We start from the raw sequence: 20,303 nt of genomic DNA on the forward strand, positions 1-20,303 counted from the left end.
CTAAGTTGTTTCCAGTTGCAATTTGGCAGAGCAGTTAGTTTACCATTCTGTCTCCCTGACCCGAACCTTCAGCAAACCATACAGTCCTTATAGTTGTCAAGCTCAAAAATGCCCAAAATATGTATGACCTGTGCTTTGCCTTTCATCTACAAATCCAGAGGTTATCTATAGCCATTTTCAAAAGAAAGAAGCTTCGTGCACAGATAAGCTTCCTGTCTTGTCTAAAGCCAGCGTAATGAATCCACGGCAGAGCTGGAAACAGAATCCAAACCTCCTGAATCCATGTCCTCTGCCTTATGACAGAGCCCGTGTTGCTCCTTACACCCTCTGATCTATTACCACCGCTTGACCAATTTAGCTAAAGCACCAGGAAACACTAAAAGTGGAAAATTCTCAGATCCCAGATAGGCTTTGCACCACAACCTATTGAACACGTTACCTTCCATAGAAATTTCTGTCTACTTTACTGTCTCCACGTATCTGCTGGTCAAAAGGATGAGGGAGGTGCTTCCCTATTCCTTCTCACACAAAATGAATGAAGTTATCTTGAACAGCTAATACAAGTTGTCTAAGCAAGCTCATTTGTCTGTGCCTGCCATAGATTAAATGGCACTTATGATGACCCCTTCTAGAGAAATGAGGAGGCCACCCAGTTGATGCTTTGAACAAGCAGCTGAGGGAGAAAACACCATTCAAGCAAAACAGCTAATTCAAACAGGACAGTTGTCACAGCATTAGAACCCAACACTCCAAAATCCCCTCCCCAAAAAGTCAGAGGATAGGAGCCAATTTCTGCCTATCTGCTACATTCACTGAATGTTGTTGCATTATCATCACTTACGTTGTTCTCCTAAAATCTTTCTGAAGAGTTGGATATTCTGGCATCTTCCTTATGTCTTCCCAATCTTTATCTTTGGTGGGGGGAGAAAAGAAGAAGCATTTACAATTCTGAAAGTACAGGTTAAGTAATACACGAGAAGAAATAATTACAACACTTGTTTGACTTTCCGTTTGTTGGCCAGTGCTATCGTTCCATAATTATCAGCATTTCCAAATCCATCAAACTAACAGCTTCTTCGTACCTATACAAACAACTAGTCATTTCCTTCAGAAAAAAAATCAACTCAGTAGCATGACGTCTGACGCTTTAATGAAAATAAATTACCTGCAGGGAATCCCATTACACTGAAAATGCGATCTAGCTGATCGTGATGAAAAGGATTACTTGTTTTGATGTCCTCCTGACGACAGTGAAATATAGGTTCTGAAGTCAATAGTTCAGCAAATATGCAGCCAATTGCCCAAATATCTAAGAAAGAAGGAGGATAATTCATGCAAATTTACTGTTCTTCATCACTCTGGTTTTTGTTTCTGCACAATTTCTCAACAACCTGTATAACAGTTAGATAAAATGCCTCACAGTATAATTACATACAGTAATATAATTACATACATTTAAAAATAATGCATTAATATAATACATAAAAAGGGCTAAAATCTGGAGATACAGGTTTTTTCAATCAAAATTAGAGTCTCCAAATACTGTTTCAAGTTGTACACTGGCAGTCCAGCACTTAATGTATTTACAGTTATGGCAGAAACCTACACAGTATTTGCTGACGACATAGCTTGTCAAAACCAAATCATAAATCCCCCCTAAAGATACATTGAAATAAAAGTTCTATCACATATTTCAAAACAATTCCAAACAGATAACTGATAACCAAATAAATATTACAAAGGAAAAGACTAATGACTCATATGTTAAATGAAACAGCGCAAGCTAGTTAAAAGGGAGAAACAATTTTAATCAAGAGTAGAAGAGTGATTATCAAACTTTAAAAAAAGAAAATCCTACTTGACAACTGACTCCCAACTGGAACAATACTGGAACTGTCTCATCTACATCTCATGTACATACAGAAAACAACAGCATGATATACTGATGTTTTAATGAAAGAAAATAACAACACCAATTTCATAAATTTCTCATTAATGTGCTTTTCAAAATTAAATCTATTGTGGACAAGAACATCAGTTTCATTTACAGGAGAAGAAATTTCTAGGTTTCATGTATTCATTCTAGTTACTACTATCACCACCCATCTTAAGTGTTCTGTATGACCCGAATGCTTTATTATGCATCTTAAAATGAAAGTGTGAATTTGTCACTGAGAAGAAGGTTGCTAGCAGAAAAGAAATTGATTTGCTACATTGACAAATATATGTCTGGGATATAACTCTGGAAAAAGATGTTGAGATCAGATGAATAATGAGCACAGATTGCTGAATACAAGAGTGTGGAGACTTGCTTAGTAGTTGAGGTTAAACTAGATGACCCTGGGAATCCTTTTGGATTTTACCAAATTTAATAGCATAAATAGAGAAAACAATTTACCCTTAATTTATAGGTTTAAGAGATAAAAGATTACCTAACTGGAGTTTGGTTTATTAGATTCAGACTAAAGAGAACACCAAAAGAAGTCTCCTGTTTGTTGCAACTAATCTGAGACTCAAAACCCCACCTGCTGTCAATGGTGGTGTTTGGCCCATGCCGCCTGTGAGAGACACGGTCTCCTGAAGAAAGGAAAAAGCACTGCTCTCTTTATGTAGAGGATGAAAAAAGAGCCATCACACTCTCTTTGCCAAAACAGGTCAGTTCCATTTCTATCATGTTACAGGTGTGGAGCTTGGGGTGTCCTAATTTATAAGCCTTTCTCCCTACTTCCTTTACAGGAAAGTCTGATAACATTTCATTCAGACTCTACAGTTTTGACAGGGTATAACTTGCTCTGTGCATTACATCACTTTCTCAGGGTTTTATCTTCCTTTGATTTTTCTTATTAGCCTTATCTGCATGAAAACAAGATCTTTAGCTCTTGAGATTTTATCTGCTCAAGCAGCTAATGCAGCATATTAATCACAATTCCTGTCTGGGCAGTAGGCATAAATTATCTACTCCAGAATGGAAATTACTTATTATTTGAAGAATAGCATCTTCATTTAACAGTATCTATTCACTCATTTTCATACTAGATAGCAAATCCTTTTGGAGATTATTTATCTAGAGGCCAAAGGAGTTGCAGCCCTCTTGGTTTTCATGGCTTTCTGCAGTGCTCACTGTCCATCAGATAGTGAGGGAGAGGCTGGGCCACTGCTCATTATTCTATTCATTACTGCTCTATCCAGACTGAGCTCTTCCTTTTAAAGAAAAAAAATGTAGTATTCTTGTTGACAGCAAAGCTGAACTGGGAAATCTCCCTGATATGACACAGCAAACTTCAAAACTCTGCTTCTCCTTCATCAGCTGAACCGTGCAAGAGCAGAGCCACTGTGGCAACGCGTTCCCACTTCCTGACTCTGTGATTAATACAGAGAACACGTTTTAAACCCTTTGAGAATTCAGACAGACATTGTACCAACTGGAAGTTACATCTGAATAAACATTGGTAACTTCCAAGCTGGTGGTGTATTTTCTATGGGATGGCATTACTGGACAAGTCAAGCATGAGAATCCTTTGGCTTTGATCAGTCATTATAGTCTCTAGTAGTTCACAGTGCTGGGGTTCAACACTTTAGGGCTCTTGCTAGATACTCTTCAGCTTCAAAGAACTAATATAAAGTAACCAAAAATACTTAGTACAGAAAAACTGAAGCTTTAATTTCCGTAAGTGAAGATTAAACAGCTGGAAAAGGCCTTATAGCCACGCAGCTCAAGCAGGTCAGGGTCTTCCCTTCGTGAATCTAACTTTTATGTAACCTGATCTCGAACACATCCTTGGCACATACTGAAACCATCTCACAGTTAATGATTTTCTGCCAAGTTTGGCTAGTCCCTTTTTTTTTTTTAATAACATTCATAATTTACAGTGATTATTTACCACATGTGACATTTTTCTAGCAGGAATGCCTCGTTAAATTCTGGCAAGTTTAAAAGCTTCAGCAATACAAGCAGTCCTAATAGGTATTTATCTCCTACATTGTTCATATTAGTCAACCAAATACAAACTTCAGCCCTAACTATGGAAAAATGTGTCAATAATTAGCAATTTCCCTGTGCCATTTCATACGTTTTCAGTTTGTGGTCCCTAAAGAAGATTAATGATTATTACACCTATTCCAAATAAGAAGTACTACCCCTCAGAAGTGGGCATTTGCAGGGGTAAAAGCACATAAGCAGTATTTTTCAACTACAGTGCATTATTAATCTAGTGCACATCTGCCTCTAGCACAAGAGGAACTTCTTATAATGCTCTATAACAATTTCATTATAAATAAAATTTCTCTTTAAAAGCAGCTGCCAAAAATAAGAGGCAAACTACAGACAGTATCCATTTTAACTTGTTATATACCAGAAAACCACTGAAAACAGGGCCATATAGGTCCTACAAGATTGCATTGGATACTAAATGTTTTCCCATCTGATGTCCCAGGACGATCCTAATAAATATACCAGAGTAATACAACCATTCCTAGAAGGATGGTTCTGTTTTCTACACTTTTTTTCTACTGTCATTAGGAATGATCCATGATAAAAGGTTTTTACTCTTTCGTTTTTGGGGTGTTTTTTGGGGTTTTTTTGTTTTGTTTTTTTTACTTTGCCCTCCAAGACTTCCAGACTCCCCACTTTCCCCAAGTTTACACTGAACCTGAATGCAAGCCAGTTTTGCTCCTTGACTCTGGAAAGAGGGGTGGGAGTAAAGGCCTTTGTAGCACACTCCTTTCCCCAGACTCCTCACCAAACAGCTTGCTCAGGTCCAATTCAAACGTATTCACCAGTGAAATATCCTTCCACTGTAACAATATTTCTCAAGTACTACAAAATAATTTTATAAAAGGAAAAAATAGCCTGTTAAAGATGGTCACTTGTGGTTGGTAAACAGACTTTCCATATATATGCCTGGGTGCACAGATTATTAGAATATTTGTATGGCTGTCCATGTCCCAGTTTTAAAACCTGTGACTCTAATAGCTTTATAGGTCAGCTACTAAACCTGAGAAAATCCTGTGTCTCCCGCTCTACTTTAGCACTGTAGCCAAGGAGCAAGTACAAAAGGATGCTGACATAGCTGTTTTAATGATAGGGCTGATTAAGCAGAAAAATGCTCATGTATTCTTTCCTTTCTATGGCACAATAATCTCATTTCTGTATTTGTTCCAATATTTGGAAACATTCTTTAAGAATATTATGACAATTTAAGACAATAAAACAATTTATTGAGCAACATCTTTTCCCATGCATATTAACTACAATGTTTCATTGAAGACAGAACAGAGTCCAAGACGAAATACTTTATGCTGCTTAACTATATCCAAGAAAAATACATAAACAAGCTCTTAGCCTCATATAATTCTTTAATAAAATTCTATTAAAGAACGTAAGTTAAGAATGGAAAAACATCTATTTAGCTGCAATCGATCTGTGGAATTCATCATTAGTAAGTTTGGTCTAGCAGCTTCAACCAACCTGCTTTTTTTTTTTGTTTGGTTTGAACACAAAGTCTAGACTCTAGGATACATCTGAATGCTGGTAAAGGAAGCAAACAGCAGATGGACGCCAGAATACAGCTTCTCTACGTCCACCAAGGGTTAATGCAACAACAAGGATAACCAAAAGCTAGTTAGCTCAGCCTTAGCCCAAACAAAGCAATCCAGGTCACCTATAAAGAGCTACAATGTTTATATAAGATTCACCAAATCTTTCAAATCATAGAATCATTTAGGTTGGAAAAGACCTTTAAGATCACCGAGTCCAACTATAAACCTAACACTGCCAAGTCCACCACTAAACCACGTCCCTAAGTGCCACTTTTAAATACCTCCAGGGATGGTGACTCAACCACTTCCCTGGACAGCCTGTTCCAATGCTTGACAACCCTTCCAGTGAAGAAATTTTTCTTAATGTCCAATCTAAACCTCCCCCGGCGCAAATCAAGGCAAGGACCACAAATACGCCAACATACTCGAAACCTGGAAGGTGGCTGTGCAAGCAAACATGTGCTTAATTTTTTCAAATAAGTATCAATTGGTCTAATGAAAAGGTATAACCTCTTTTATAAGAAAATCTTGCCTCTCATGCTGAGCACAGCAGCAGATTCTAAACTTATCTGGAATCTTCACACACAGTGACCTAGAAGCATAGAGATACTATAGAAAAAGAGTTTATTAATTTTTACACTGGATTTAAATACCTAGAAATTAGTCTTAAAATAATAATACATCTTTCAAAGGGGAATTTCTCATTTCTTTGGTCCAATAAGGTGACTAGAACATACCTGTTGCTATCACACACAGACACAAGGGAAAGGTCTTCCCTTTCGTACATTAAGGTCTCAATTTTTGTATGTTTCATTTAAAATTTAGTGAGCAAAACAGAAAATCAAGGAAGAAGTGGTTAATAGCCTTTTAAATTTGACACTTTCTATGAAGAACTGAGAATGGGGTCAAACATTTACATGTGACAGGCTTTTCAAGGGGAAGCAAAAAATGGTGTCAGTGGACTAAGGGTCAGAAATTTGCTATCACTCATTGGTAAGTTAGGCAATGTTTACTGATCTTTAACAAACAGCATCTCAACAGAACTTGACTGAAGAACAGAAGTTTATACTGTTACAGCCACAAAGATAAATGTTCTGCAGACAGAAAAAATATCTCTCAGTAATCTGAAAGATGCTCACAGCCAGCCAAACGCGCATCTAAGAGCAATGTTTTGTTTCAAGAGCACGTAATCTCCCGTGCCATGATGTAGAGTCAAGATAATTTGAAACTTTTAAAGGCAAAAATATATTAGTTCAAATCAGTCAGGAAATCTATTATCCTCACACTTCTTCTTATCTGTATGCCTCCATCCTAGCCTTTTAAACTAAGCTGCCCTTTTCTCATGTTTGTACTAAGAATTTAATTAATTTCAATTAAACCTTAAAAATTTTGAAGCATCTTGACTGAAATTCTGAGTTCACCAAAATCAACTGTAGTTTTCTACAGGGCTTTAGTGGGCCAGGATTTCTCCATTCACTCTAAACAGAATTATTTTAGCTTGTCAAAATATTTATTTTCCCACTTAAATTTCTATTCCTCAGTATATCAGCATTAAATGAAGATCCTGGATCATATGATTTCAGACTTTTGCTGTGCATTAGACACATTATCTAGCTTGCAACACTACACTTAAATTACTGCAGTAAGCTTGACAACACAGGTACAATAGATTTAATACGGGGAGTGGCAATAGGACCAGAGGCCCTAAATAGTCCTTTCATGCAGCAAAAATATGACTGCAAACAAAGAAACCCTGTTAAAGAACTTAAATCTTCAATTTACAGAACTTCATATGCAGAAGTTTGGAAATTCCAGGTTTATGGTTCTATATGCAACCTTGTATTTTCCTTGCGCAGCCTATGTACTGAAGAAGACAGGAATCCTCAAGGCGGGGAAAATGCAGTCTTATCAACAATTGTACCATAGAGCACGAGAATTGAACGTTTACCAATATTAGTAGCTCGAGAATTAAACTTTTACCCACATTACACAGCTTTTGTACGGTTTTTCAGTGCCTGTCTTCCCAAATACTAACCCCCCCCTGCCCCAAATCCTATATACCACATTTTCATCAGCAATTCTTTAACTCTTCAGTTGTGTCTCTAAGACTATTACTGTATAAACTACAGATTAACTACATTAGCTAGCAGCAGAGCAGGCTAACATCCTTGAGAGTAAGAATAGAGTAATGGCTGCATGAATGCAGAACAGAGTGATGGCTCCATCTTCCTTCTTTTCTTCTCTCAGTTCTTCTTCCAGAAACTGGGGTGGGCTCCAACCTCAGGTGATGTCGCTTCAGGGCAGGGAATTAGGTCACTGGGACAAGCTCTGAGGTCTGGCAAGGAAAGTGTGTCACAGCCTTCTTTTCTCCCTAATTCTAAGCCTTCAGATGCGTCAAAGACAGCAGAGGGCTATTATTTTTATGCCAGCTCCAGTATCTCCAAGATGTACTAAAGAACGTACTGCTACTTTTGTTCCAGCAACAGCAGTGCTTATATCTCAGAGGGTGCAAGAGGTACTCTGGCAGGCTGCCAAAGCTTTTCACAGAAACAAAAGTAAAAAGAAAAATGTTCTTTCAGTGACAACTCATCAAAAGCATAAGGAACGTAATGGGTGACATAAAAGGCAGCTTTTTAGCCTCAGGGCTACTTCCCCCTACCAAATATCAAACAACTGCAGCAAGTAAAAGAAGTATGAAAGCTTCTCATTGCAAAGGTCACAAGTCTTCTTTATACTGCAAAGTATTAAGCAGGTCTAATACAGGAATTGTTACCATTTCCTCCTGTAATGATGAAAGAATTAAGAACAGGCAAGATATGCCACTGTTTGGTAAAATAGTATTTACAAAGCTTTTCAGCATACACAGCTTTGTATTTTCACTTTCTCAAAAGTGAAAATCTTTATGAAAAAAAGATTGACAGTATCATCTGATCATAGGACTGGAAAGCCAGGAACTCCTGATTAATTATGGTGCTTTATCATTCATTTCCCCCCTTCTCCTCCATTTTTCCCCCCATCTTATTCCATCACTGCAGGTAAATGTCCAATATTGTACAATCTACATTGTACAAATAGCACAGCATATTAGAGAATTGTTGCCATTTTCTGTGCTCTTCTGAATTGCAGCAAATGAGAAGTGAGCAGTACATATTCTCGGAAAGGGAAATACACTTTTTTCCCCTAATTAAATGCAGAATATTTTAACAAAACAGCTTTTCTGTATACAACGGAGCTTTTTGGAGGTTAACTCCAGGGTAAATGAAGAGGGACGACGAGTTTATAATCTGTTGTGTGCTCTCACTTAGCTTGTGTCATTAACTATTACAACTTTTTACTAGGTCCAACATGTCAACACCTTCAGAGCTAACATAAGGTGAGCAAAAGGCCTGCTATCTGGTAGATTAAGTTATAACAAGGAACATGTGTGAAGAGTACTTTCCTGGCCTGTTCCAATTCACAAGCCATGACAGTCTTTTCCGGGAGTTATCAAAGCTTTGGATGCCTACCTTATTTCAACAGAGAGGAATGCACACGAAGAAATCTTGCCTCTTAGCACAGAGAGGCTTATTTGTCCTTCTAAACAGAGAGCTTTCCAATATCTTAACATTTCTCTTACTAAGAGGTTCAGCCTTACAGCTATTATAAGCCACTAAGAATAAATCCTACATAATTATAAGTGAATCTATTGGACAGGCAATGAAATAAACTGCTGTGAAGTGTAATTCTGCTGTCAGTCACAGCTATTGCCGAGAAGTCTACTTGTGAAGCAATCCCTGTGACCTGTCTTGAGAACAAGTCATTCTACTGGATCAGTGCTGTAGTGTTGAAAGCGTCAGTTGATATTGCTGAAATAATTGTGCCTGAAGACCAAACTGACGGATTAGCTAAAAAAATTCCTCTGCACCAAAAGTATGCACCTTGTTATGATAGTAGGTACTTGGTTTTCAACCAAAACCAACTTTTGTGAGTGGACATTTTAGATACGGTAGTAAATACAGCACACTAAAGGCCTTAATTACTGCACTAGTTAGCTAGGGTAAAGCGTTTATGGAACCAGGTTTTATAACTGATCACCTTTTGGATCTTTAAATGGCAACCTCATGTTTCATTTAAGAAAATGAAATCAGCCTTTAGTTCACTGCTTTGTAAAGGAAGCCTTAAAAAATAAAGTCAAATCAAACATCTCTAAGATGCAAGTTCAGCTCTGCACCAAACCATTCACCTGCTCATATATAAAAGGAACAATGTATTTGCAGTATATCCCAAAGAACCACAATATATCCCAACTGACATGTACAGAATGGAATTGAGTATGAAGAGAAAGTGGGCAAAATGCATCTCCTAACCTTCTCCAAATGCTGTCTTGCTTTCTCATGTCATTATTCACATTCCATTTCCACATTAGGATCCATTATTTGCTCCGGGCTATGACAGATATTGCAAGAACTCCTGCCTTACTTCCCTAAATCTGTTTTTTAACTGAGCTCACAGAGTAGGTTGCTCAGGGAGGTTAGAGAATCAATCCTGCTGCTGCAAAGCTCATCTGCCTGGTAAAGGGCAAAGTCAGTGAGATATTAGGGAAGGAAAAGCTTGCTCATGTAAGAGGCCCTGTAGTTATTAACAGTTTGGAAGAACATGAAACTGGTGCTCTGAGGGAAAAATAATTAGAAGGAAAAAGACATGTAACTGAAACTTGTCGGCAGGGAGGGTTTTTTGGCCCGCAAGTCACTGACAATTTCTGATGTACGTGGGGCTAAGCACAGATGGACATTTGAATGCATCTCTTGTTCAAAGTGCTTATAATCACAAAGCTATTACTATAGAGGATATTCTGCTTTCTGAATATTTTTATGTTATTTTATTTTTCCTGCTCTAAAATAATCCATGTACAGTTAACTCACAGTAATCATCACGCAACAGCAAATCTGCCAAAATATTGAATAAAAAGGCAAAAACACCTGGTTCTTCCCTTCATATGTTTTGCAAGAGGAGAGAATCACGAGCATATGAAAAAGTATTGGGTGACCATGAGTGGAAGTTTACAGGTTAATTTACAGAGCAATCTAAATCAGGACAATTAGCAGATTCTAGTTGTGATTGAAGATTCAGTGGTTTTGTTCTCCTTTTCTTTTTTAATGTCCAGAATGTGTGTATTTCTCCAGCTAACTGCAGATGCTAAGTGACATCCCAGGTTCTCAGACAAATTAATCCACTCACTGAGTTAACAAAAGTAATTCATAACACACGTGTACTGGAGCTCCCTATTATCATTAACTGATTTTATCTTCAGGACAATACAATTAAGTAGCATCCCCACTTCACAGATAATGAAACAACACATAGGATGGATTAAATGACATGCTGTAAGCTACATACAACACTTGGGACTGAATAATTATTTAAATCCAAGTCTCCTGAGACCCAGCTTACTGTTCTGAGAGATAAAACTTTACTGTCTGCCCCACATTAGAGCACCTCCATTGGCTTTACAACAGCAACAGTCTCCTGATTATTAAGCTAGTACACACTCCAACACACCTCTCAGACTCTTCAGAGTTCACAATGGCCACCAGCTTTACTAGCTAATTTCCAGACATCAACATATTTGAGAAGCAAGAGCAACAGAGCAGTTAGAAGAAGGCAGGAACTAGTATGCTAGATCTCAAAACAGTTAATGTTTTAAAGTGTGTAATAATCCTGTGGACGATATTCCTTGAGTTGCTGTCAGCATCTCAAGCTTCCCAAAATACTAATTAATGTAGCTTTAAAATTTATTTAAATGACTTAATAATCCTTTATAAAACTTTACATTTCTTAGGTGATTGCAGTGATAAGATTGTGGAGCGTAGCAAATGCTTTTTTTTTTTAAAGAAGAAACATGTATAGTGTTTTAGAGATCACTGTCAAGCAAGAGGAAAAACCAGCAGTAAATCATCCAGCACCTGCAATACCTAGATAAGAGAGCAACAATTAATCTTTGGTATTAAAATATTTTGCCTCTCAGAAAAAGCATGAGAACAACTGTGATAATCAAAATGAAGAAAGTTTACCACATGCCAAAATAAGTTTACCACAAAATATCATCTGAATCCAATTACTTCCCATGTCATATAACATTGCCCAGGGCATGAACAAGGCTCCCTTCCTAGCGCAGCCTGAGTTTTTCTTTTCAGAGCGCATAAATGAATATTTTCCAAACTTCTCTACTTTTCTAGTTTTTCCACAACCCCTTCCCCTCAAATCAAAATCTCTAACAAACAGGAATGTGGATCCCTATGCAGCAAACAGAAGCTGACTGACTATAGATTTGCTTTTCTCAATTATCTCTCATGGATATTTAAAAGCAGTCCCCATACTCCCCCCATGGCTCCACAGACCACAGGTGGGGCACCTCCCCTGCGCATTTTTCCTAAGGACTCTTCAATCTTCTGGTCGGCCCCATTTGTAACATCTGGTTTACCAGATTTTCCAGATAGGTCTTATTTTTCCTCCTTCCCTCCAACCCTCCCAGAACAAGAGACCAGAAGAGCTTTAGGCATCGGTCCAAGATTTCCAGAGGCCCCACAGCCTGGCCAGCGTGCCAACAATCTGTGCGCGCACAGTAAGGACATCTGATGCACTCAGAACGTGTGGGACTCGCTGCATAGGCAATATGGAACACATATGCACAGATTTCCATCCTAAATCCTACATAATACACCCCAGATACTTCCCTCTCCTTTTTTCCTGCATAAAGTCAAATGGAGTTGTTGAAACTCTGACGGATCCCAGCGTTCGTTATAAATTCATTCCCTTTGATACACCTAATATTTTCCTGTGACATTTGCTTTCAAAGGCATTTTGATATCTGGTTATACCTCTCACACGTTTCCAGCTTCCATAACCATATGTTAGTCTGGAAATAGAATGAGGTGACAGTGCACTGCCCAAGCTTTAAATTACAGTTTCTCTATACCTAAATCTTGTTCGGGCTGGTAAATGCAGTTGCCACATGGCCATTTCTGACATTCCTGCTGACTTGCAATCTAGACACATGAGGAAAGGTAAATAAGCAATAGAGATTTGTCGGGTTCTCAGATTTATTTTTTCCACAATAAATAATCCCATCCTCTTTTGGTGCAGCATTTTAGCCTTGCTTACAGGGAGGTTGAATGATCTCTCTAAAGAACTCTTTTGCCAACAAAAGCCAAACCATCTAAAATACTATAAGCCATCTGATGCCATTTATGAAATATACCATTTCTTTAATTACGGCAAGTGCTAAAGAGAGGTAAGATAACATGTTCTTGTTTGATAGCACTGCTAACTATACTAGCTACAACTTGATAAAAAACAAGTCTTAATTATGCTATTTCCTTGATACTATGCTACAAGATGCCCCAGAATGAATCATAGTAGACACTGCCACATGCTTTCTTAAAAACCTATGATGAAAAAGAATTTTTACTACTTACTTTACTTACTAAAACATTCTTTTCTATTTTGATGTTCCCAGAGTGAAAAAAAATCTGATTAATGTCTCCTTTCAGGCTGAAAGCCAGCTTACCTTTTCCTTCATTTTGCCACAGTCATTTCCTTTACTTTCCTTAGAATTATAGTGCAGAAGTCTTTGCCCATCAATGAAAGGAGCACTGTACCTTGCCACTTACTTCAACCGTGTTTCTTTAGTATTTCGAGTATAAAGGCATTTTCTGTTGTGCTGGAGACTTTCTAAAAGTTCAGTAATTTTATTAATGTTTCCATGATCACAAGCATTTTACATTTTTGCAGTTACGTGGTTTCACCTGAAGCTTGTTCAAGTTACTTTTATTTGCATATTACTTCTTTGCTAGAGTATTAGGATCTGATGAATATATGGGAACAGATTCTGCTTTTGAATTATGGTGCTGGAAATGCAGACCAAGTTCCACAGGCTACAATAAATTTACTACAGATTTATATTGTGGTAACAAAACAGAAAGTGACCTTTGGCTTCTGCAACACCATTTTCCCAATTTGTATTCATCTGGTAAGTTAGTTGCTTGTAGCTATGGTAGCAGATTATATAGGAAACTTTATTAACAAGTAGGGCTTAGATTATAAACGTTCACAGTTCAGGAAACTAAATATTATTCCCCATGAAAACCTAACATGGGCTTTTTACTATCCTTTTAACATGCAGAAAGCAAAAGCTATTTCTGTTTTTCAGCAACAGTATTTTCCTGACTCCTGTATCTCCTTAAAACATGATGTTATATACGTGATGAACAACTACTTGTTCTGCAAGCAAATAAATGAAAAGTAGAATATTTCATTACTACGAAGGAACAAATAAAATAAAGGAGAAAATGTCACTGAAAAACTACCTCCAAAATAATGAAATATGCTTATATATTGTTTTGTGTAATACGTAGTTCTGTCTAAACAGACTATATTTAGTCCAATTTTTCCCCAAAGTTAAACCCACAAAATGTAACTAAGATCAGGTCCAGAAAACAAAGACAAAAATACTGAGCGAGACAAAAGTCAAATTCTAATTTCATTCTTTGATCATGTGTGAGAATTATTTACATGCAAGCAAGCATACCTAAAGACTTTATTACAAGAACAAAACCAAATTGGATACTATAGTAGACAGTGTCCAGGATATTATGAATACACTGCTAATAATTAACATTATATGTGAAGCTAAGATAAGGAAGAGACTATTAGATACAGAATATAGAAAATATTTAAAATAAAATAAAATCAAGACTAAGCCAGGAAAAACTTAAGCAAACATCTGAATTATGTAGCAACTGTTGGATAGTGTTCAGGATGCTGCAGTAGAGAACTGATGACAATGCATTCCTAGTAAACTCAAACAAAAATATTTCTCACAACAAAATTGGAAGAGAATAGACTAAAGCTGGCATGACATTGCTTTTAGCCTGATTTTATTGATATTTACTAATTATACAAAACTATATTTTATATAAAAGGCATAAGGAAGTAGCTATGGAAAATAAGCAGCTATACCAAATAGCCTGTCATTTCCTTTTTCATAAATTGCTATATCTAGTCACCTTTCTTCTAAATTATTATTTCAAACTGAAGAGCAGTTAAATGAGAATCTTATATAATTTATGAGTTATTACTAAAAGCGATACATTAGGGCTCCTGAGAATTATGTAGTATTAAGAGATGTTAAAATTACATTTCTTGTACAGAGATTTAAGAGAGCGCTTTAAGAGTTGCGTCCTTTGCCAAAAACATTAGCATTCAAGTTAAACTCTCACTAGCATACTTAGCTCATTAAGATTGCCTTTTTTTAAGTGCACATAATGCTAGAAGCAAAACACAAGTCTGGACTCATAAAATGCATGAACATCACCACTGTCATTTTGTTACCCACTTCTTCCCTTTGCCTTAAAGCTGCACATAGATCACCTCCAGGTATCTTTATTCTTTTCTCTTCTCTTCAGTCACATGCTCCTCTAATCCTCCAGTCAGCCTATAAATCGCACCTTGCAACTTTCCCTGCTTTCATTTCCCTATTTTTTACTTTGCTGCCCAAACCTTCTTGAGTGCCCTCAGCACTCACACTGCACATCAGGTACTACCTGCCCCATTCACACCCCTCCTGGGGATTCACTCGTGTGGGTCTGATGAAAGAAATAAAAGCCTCAGAAATAATAAACTACTAGCAAAACCAGATCTCTCTGAAGCAGTATCATCCTCTAAAGTTTCATAGGGACTCCTTGTCTGTGTTTTAGTACAGACTACAGATGCCTCAGGGCAAGAACCAAGTAATTTATGACATAATTAAAAAAAACAACAGCATTATACTAATTCATTCTTCAAAGAGACATCCTGAGACAATGGTACATATCACTCACATAAATCTGCAAACAATATGCTATCTATCAAAAATAGGTAACTGTCAGTTAAGGTAACTTCCCAGTACCACACACAGAGGTCACTCAGTAATCTGGTCCACTCACATCCGTGTTTCACAAAATCAACATAGTCACGGCAGCTAAGCATCTAATTTACAGGCGTTTAAGGTAATCCTGTTGGTATTTTCTTTAAACACTTCTAGTAACTGTTTTCACTCACTACAGGGTGCAGCAAACGGAGACTTTAGAAGTTAGTATCCCAGTTTGCATGGCGGCAGATGCAAAGCAGGCCCTAAGCGGCTGCTTCAGACGACGAGGGATTGTGCCACAACCATGGTGGGGGCACTACAAGGCTCCAGCCCCAGCACCCACTGGAGAAGATACCCTGGGAAATCAGAGGTCTCAACTGAGAGAGAGCTCCAGAGGGAGGGTGCTGCCACCCAGGACTCAGGCTGCAGGGTGACACTGGCCTCACGGTGGGAGATACACTCTGGTTGGGGCACTGAGTCACCAGCAAAAGGAGGTGACCCCTCCTGTGGGAGAGGTGAACAGACTCCGTAGCATCATGGAGAATAAACAGGATGCAAACAGGATCACCTCAGGGACCTTGCAAAGGTTTCTGGAGGATGTTGGGGTAAATTTCTTCATACAGACACTACATGTGTCATCTCTCAGATCTGCTACTCAGGAAGAAGGAAGAACTGGTTGGGGATATGATAATCAATGGCAGCCTTGGCTATAACAACCATGAAACAGCTGAGCAGTGAAGGCAAGTAGCAGAACACAGGCCCCCCGGGGAGGGGGGGAAACTGCCTGGATCATCAGGGTCTGAAGATGGTGGTTAACGGTTTATATTCTAACCTGGAGGCTCACTATAAGTGAAGTACCACAGAGGCCTATGAGACCTATCCAACTGAGTATCTTTACCAAAGCCAAGGAGGAGGAGCTGGGACAAGCCCCCATCAAGTTGTGGATGAGGGAAAACTGGGGAAACGGTTGATACGCTTGAGGGCAGAGCTGCCATTCAGAGAAAACTAGACAGACAGGAGGAATGGGCCACACAAAACTCATGAAATTCAACGAGGACAAACACAAAGTCCAGCACCCATGATGGACTAACCCCCTGCAATGGTTCAGGTGGGGGACTGACTGGCTGGACAACATCTCTGCAGAAAAGGATGTGGGGGTTCCAGTGGACATCAGGTGAAACATGATCCAGCAGTGTACCCTGGTAGTAATGAAGACTAACAGCATCAATAGGATGTATTGGCTGTATCAACAGGAGCACAGCCAGTAGATTAAGAGAAGTGATTACTCCCCTTTACTTAGCACTTGTTGGACCACATTTGGGACTCTCGGGGGACCTGAATACAAGACAGACTTTGATAACCTGGAGCAAGTTCAGTGGAGAGGCACCAGGATTGTGAGCGGCTGGAGAACCTGCTCTGGGAGAGGAGGCTGAGGGCTACAGGCTTCTTCAGACTGAAGAGCAGTCTTCAGACTGAAGAGCAGCCTCCCCAGCACCTATGGACTGGTGACAGAGATGATGGAGCCAGGCTCTTTACAGTGGTATACAACAGGAAAATGAGAGATTACAGGCATAAACTGAAACAAGAAGTTTTGACTAGTTATAAGGAAAAAATTCTTCATTATGAGGATGATTTAGCACTGGAACAGGTCATTCAGAGAGGAATCTTTGTTCTAAGCCGTTTTCAAGACCTGGCTGGACAAATCCCTCAGCAGCCTGGTGTGAATTCAGAATGGACCCTGCTTTGAACAGAAGGATGGATGAGAGAGTTCCTAAGGTCCCTTTCAACGTGACTGAATCTATCTGCAAGAAGTCTTTTTGCCCTTCCTAGCAGTTCCTGCACATTCAAGGCAAGATCAAGAAACAAAGCAGCGTTTTGCCCAACTCAGGTCTGCCTGCACTGGAGGATTCCAAATGGGAGAGAAGAGCAATGAAGAAATGTGAAGTACAAGTCCACATCAAAGTCAGGTGACAGTTCATTCATTTTTTAAACCTTTTGCTATACATAATAGTTTGATAAACAGGAGTTATTTGAAAAAGTCAGACTGTGAGACTTAATTAGAAGTGTTGGTCCACCCAACTGAACATTCAACAGAGATGCTAATATAACATAGTGTTTTGTAACTTTCTGAACATAGGCCCACATAGCATCTCCGAAAACTTCTGTAACAGGAAAATGCCTGCAACTCCTAAGAAAGCCACCTCTGTACACACAGGAACAATTTAACCCCGTTAACAGAGGGACATAGTTTCCTTTGCAGTTCTCTTCAATATATAACCTAATCATGCAGACAGGATATCCCCTGTGCATCTCAGTGCTTTTATTCTCTAAACAGCTAGGCACCAAGGCTGATCGTGCTTATGGAACTTACTAAGGGGGAAGGAAGACAAGAGCCTGGCCACCAGCATTTCCTGAACATGGAGCTTCATAAGTCATCAGGAGTGAATGATTTGCAGATTGCGCACAGCACAGGAGACTGCCCTTCTCCTTATCAAGCCACACACGTCATAGAAGCATCTGGATATGAAGCACCTGGACATGAAGCACCCTAGAAGAATGCCACTTTAACAGCCACAGCTCTTTCCCTTTTGAAGGTTTACAAGATTACAAGATTTCTGAGCCCATATCAGAAAACCGTATAAACCAACGCAAAGAATATTTTTATTTTAAAAACAAACGAAAACAAACCACACATTTAAAATGTCTAACATTAACCTTAACTCACATTGAAAAATAAAAGCACAGTCCTCAGAAAGGTTTAATCTGGATTAATCTTTTATGGATTGGATCATACTCCATCTGCTGCTACTTCAGAAAAAAAACTAGCTGGTCAGTTATCATATCTACTATAAGGCTACCCTCCTTTACAAAACTTAAAGGTAAACCTTTTTCTTACACAGAACTTACCAATGGCCTTTGTGTAATGTCTGGCTCCAAGTAACAGCTCTGGAGCTCTGTACCAGAATGTCACCACAACTGGATCCAAGTCTGCCAATGGCTTCAAAGGTGAGTTGAACAACCTTGCAAAACCCATATCAGCTGGCGGGGGGAGGGGGGGAAGAAAAGAATATTTTAATAAGGAAAATTTTAATACAAATAAACCAGAATTTAACAGTATTGCCAAAAAGCAATTATAATAACAGCTCAAAAACATCAAAACTTACAAATCGAAGTTTATAAGAAAGCAACAAGTTACTCCTAATGATACTGGGCCAATTTTATCTAAGGCTAAATTCCATTTACTTCATTTATAAGACTATGAAGGATGACGTTTGACTTTTAAGTGTTTTCATCATGATATTGTAAAACTTTACAAAACACAGATGCCTGTTTATTTAAATAGAACTGTAACAGAAACCTAGTTAACTAAAGTCAATAGTAGTAGGTCTCTAATGTATATTTTCTCTTTTATTTTTATATACGTTCACAAAACTGTGAGCCCTTGTGACTGCTATATATTTACCCAAAGTGCAAAATCAAAATGACTGCAGTGTAGATTGTTTTGCATTATTTTTCAAAGTATGCCTCCTACTTGATTTGGAGGAACGAACTCCAGAATCAGGAAAAAGTTCTTAACTGGGAATTAATGAAATCAGTGAGTGTACACTGTTACAGAAGTGTATTTTAAATGTAAGCATTCATTTTATATAACTCAAAAATTCTCTCTAGAAACAACCTTGTAAGTAACATTAAGAAATGCTAGACGGGAAATTACAACATTTGGGTGTATATTCAAAACCACACATTTTAATCCAAGTCTGAAACTTATCTTTCACATAACTTCACCTAAATCTTTCTGCTTCCAAAGTTATGAAATGCCAAGTATAATTTTCCTGCAGTTACCCATACTAATACAAGCATATGAATCAAAAATGGTTAGCTGAACATTTTCAAATACAACAAAAGGTTCCGGTATATTACTTCTTTCTTGATGACTGCCACATGCTTTCTTAAAGAAAATTTATATCCACATGACTAAGGCTTATGATCTGCACAGGTAATTAGATTTTGGTTAAAGGCCATCACAGTTACATATGTTTCCCACCTTGATGCCAAATAGCGTTTTGCATAGCAAACATTTGGACCTCTACAAACATGTTCACTGATGTTATTTATATAAAAATAATTAAGAACAAATACAATTTATAAGTAACAATGTTATACTAACTAATCATAGTAGAAGTCAAAAGAACCCTGGCCATAGCTATTGTTCTATGTGCTTATTACTTTCTTGTTTCTTACAGATGCTTTTATCTCACCAGATGTCCTTGGCAAGCTTTATATATGTCATTAATATGTTTGGAATCTCTTAAGCTTGTAAACTCAGTGAAAGAGATTTAAAATTGAACTAGATGTTGTGCATACATACACTCAAAGAATAATGAAGATTTGTTTCTATCTTACACTGAAGATGCAATTTTTTAAGTAATTCCATAGGTGTGCAATGACTTTTTCTCAAAATGTTTACCTATTTTGACTCTTCCTCTTTCGGGACCTTCGCCCATTACCAGAATGTTTGCTGGTTTCTGGAAAACAAAAAGCAGAATATTTAGTTGACCAGCCTTTGATGATTATCTTCAAGAATAAAAAAAAAAAAAGTACATTTATTTTATAATGAAAACATTTCTATAAATACTCTTACAAGTCTAAAATTACCATACCTTTATGTTTTGCTGACATTTAGTTTTTATCCCTAGTTACCAATTTCACAATTAGAAAAATAATAAAGTACTTTGACATTTCACAGTAAGAAATGCAATCTTTGATTAAATTTGCATTTCCATTTTTACCAGAATGATCACGTTCATTGGCGAGATTTTCTTCTACAAGAAAAGTTTATACCAGGCTAACATTTATGCTACACATCAATAATCTGGCA

At 37.9% G+C, this 20,303-nt stretch overlaps 1 protein-coding gene across 2 annotated transcripts in view; it reads right to left on the reverse strand.

Moving 5' to 3' along the window:
* The window catches only part of CDK19 (cyclin dependent kinase 19), a 128,911-nt gene that overhangs the window by 19,203 nt on the left and 89,405 nt on the right, over positions 1 to 20,303 (reverse strand). Inside the window, exons 5-8 of one of the 2 annotated variants that reach the window (XM_075145677.1) lie at positions 19,893 to 19,950; positions 18,332 to 18,463; positions 1,166 to 1,309; positions 842 to 911 (exon numbers count right to left, since the gene is read on the reverse strand). In XM_075145677.1, the coding sequence (XP_075001778.1) occupies positions 842 to 911; positions 1,166 to 1,309; positions 18,332 to 18,463; positions 19,893 to 19,950 (404 nt within the window). The remainder of the gene's footprint in view (positions 1 to 841; positions 912 to 1,165; positions 1,310 to 18,331; positions 18,464 to 19,892; positions 19,951 to 20,303) is intronic. The other variant, XM_075145679.1, reaches the window with a different exon arrangement.

This window comes from Calonectris borealis, chromosome 3 (genome assembly GCF_964195595.1).
Source record: "Calonectris borealis chromosome 3, bCalBor7.hap1.2, whole genome shotgun sequence".
In the NCBI taxonomy this organism is placed as follows: Eukaryota; Metazoa; Chordata; class Aves; order Procellariiformes; family Procellariidae; genus Calonectris; species Calonectris borealis.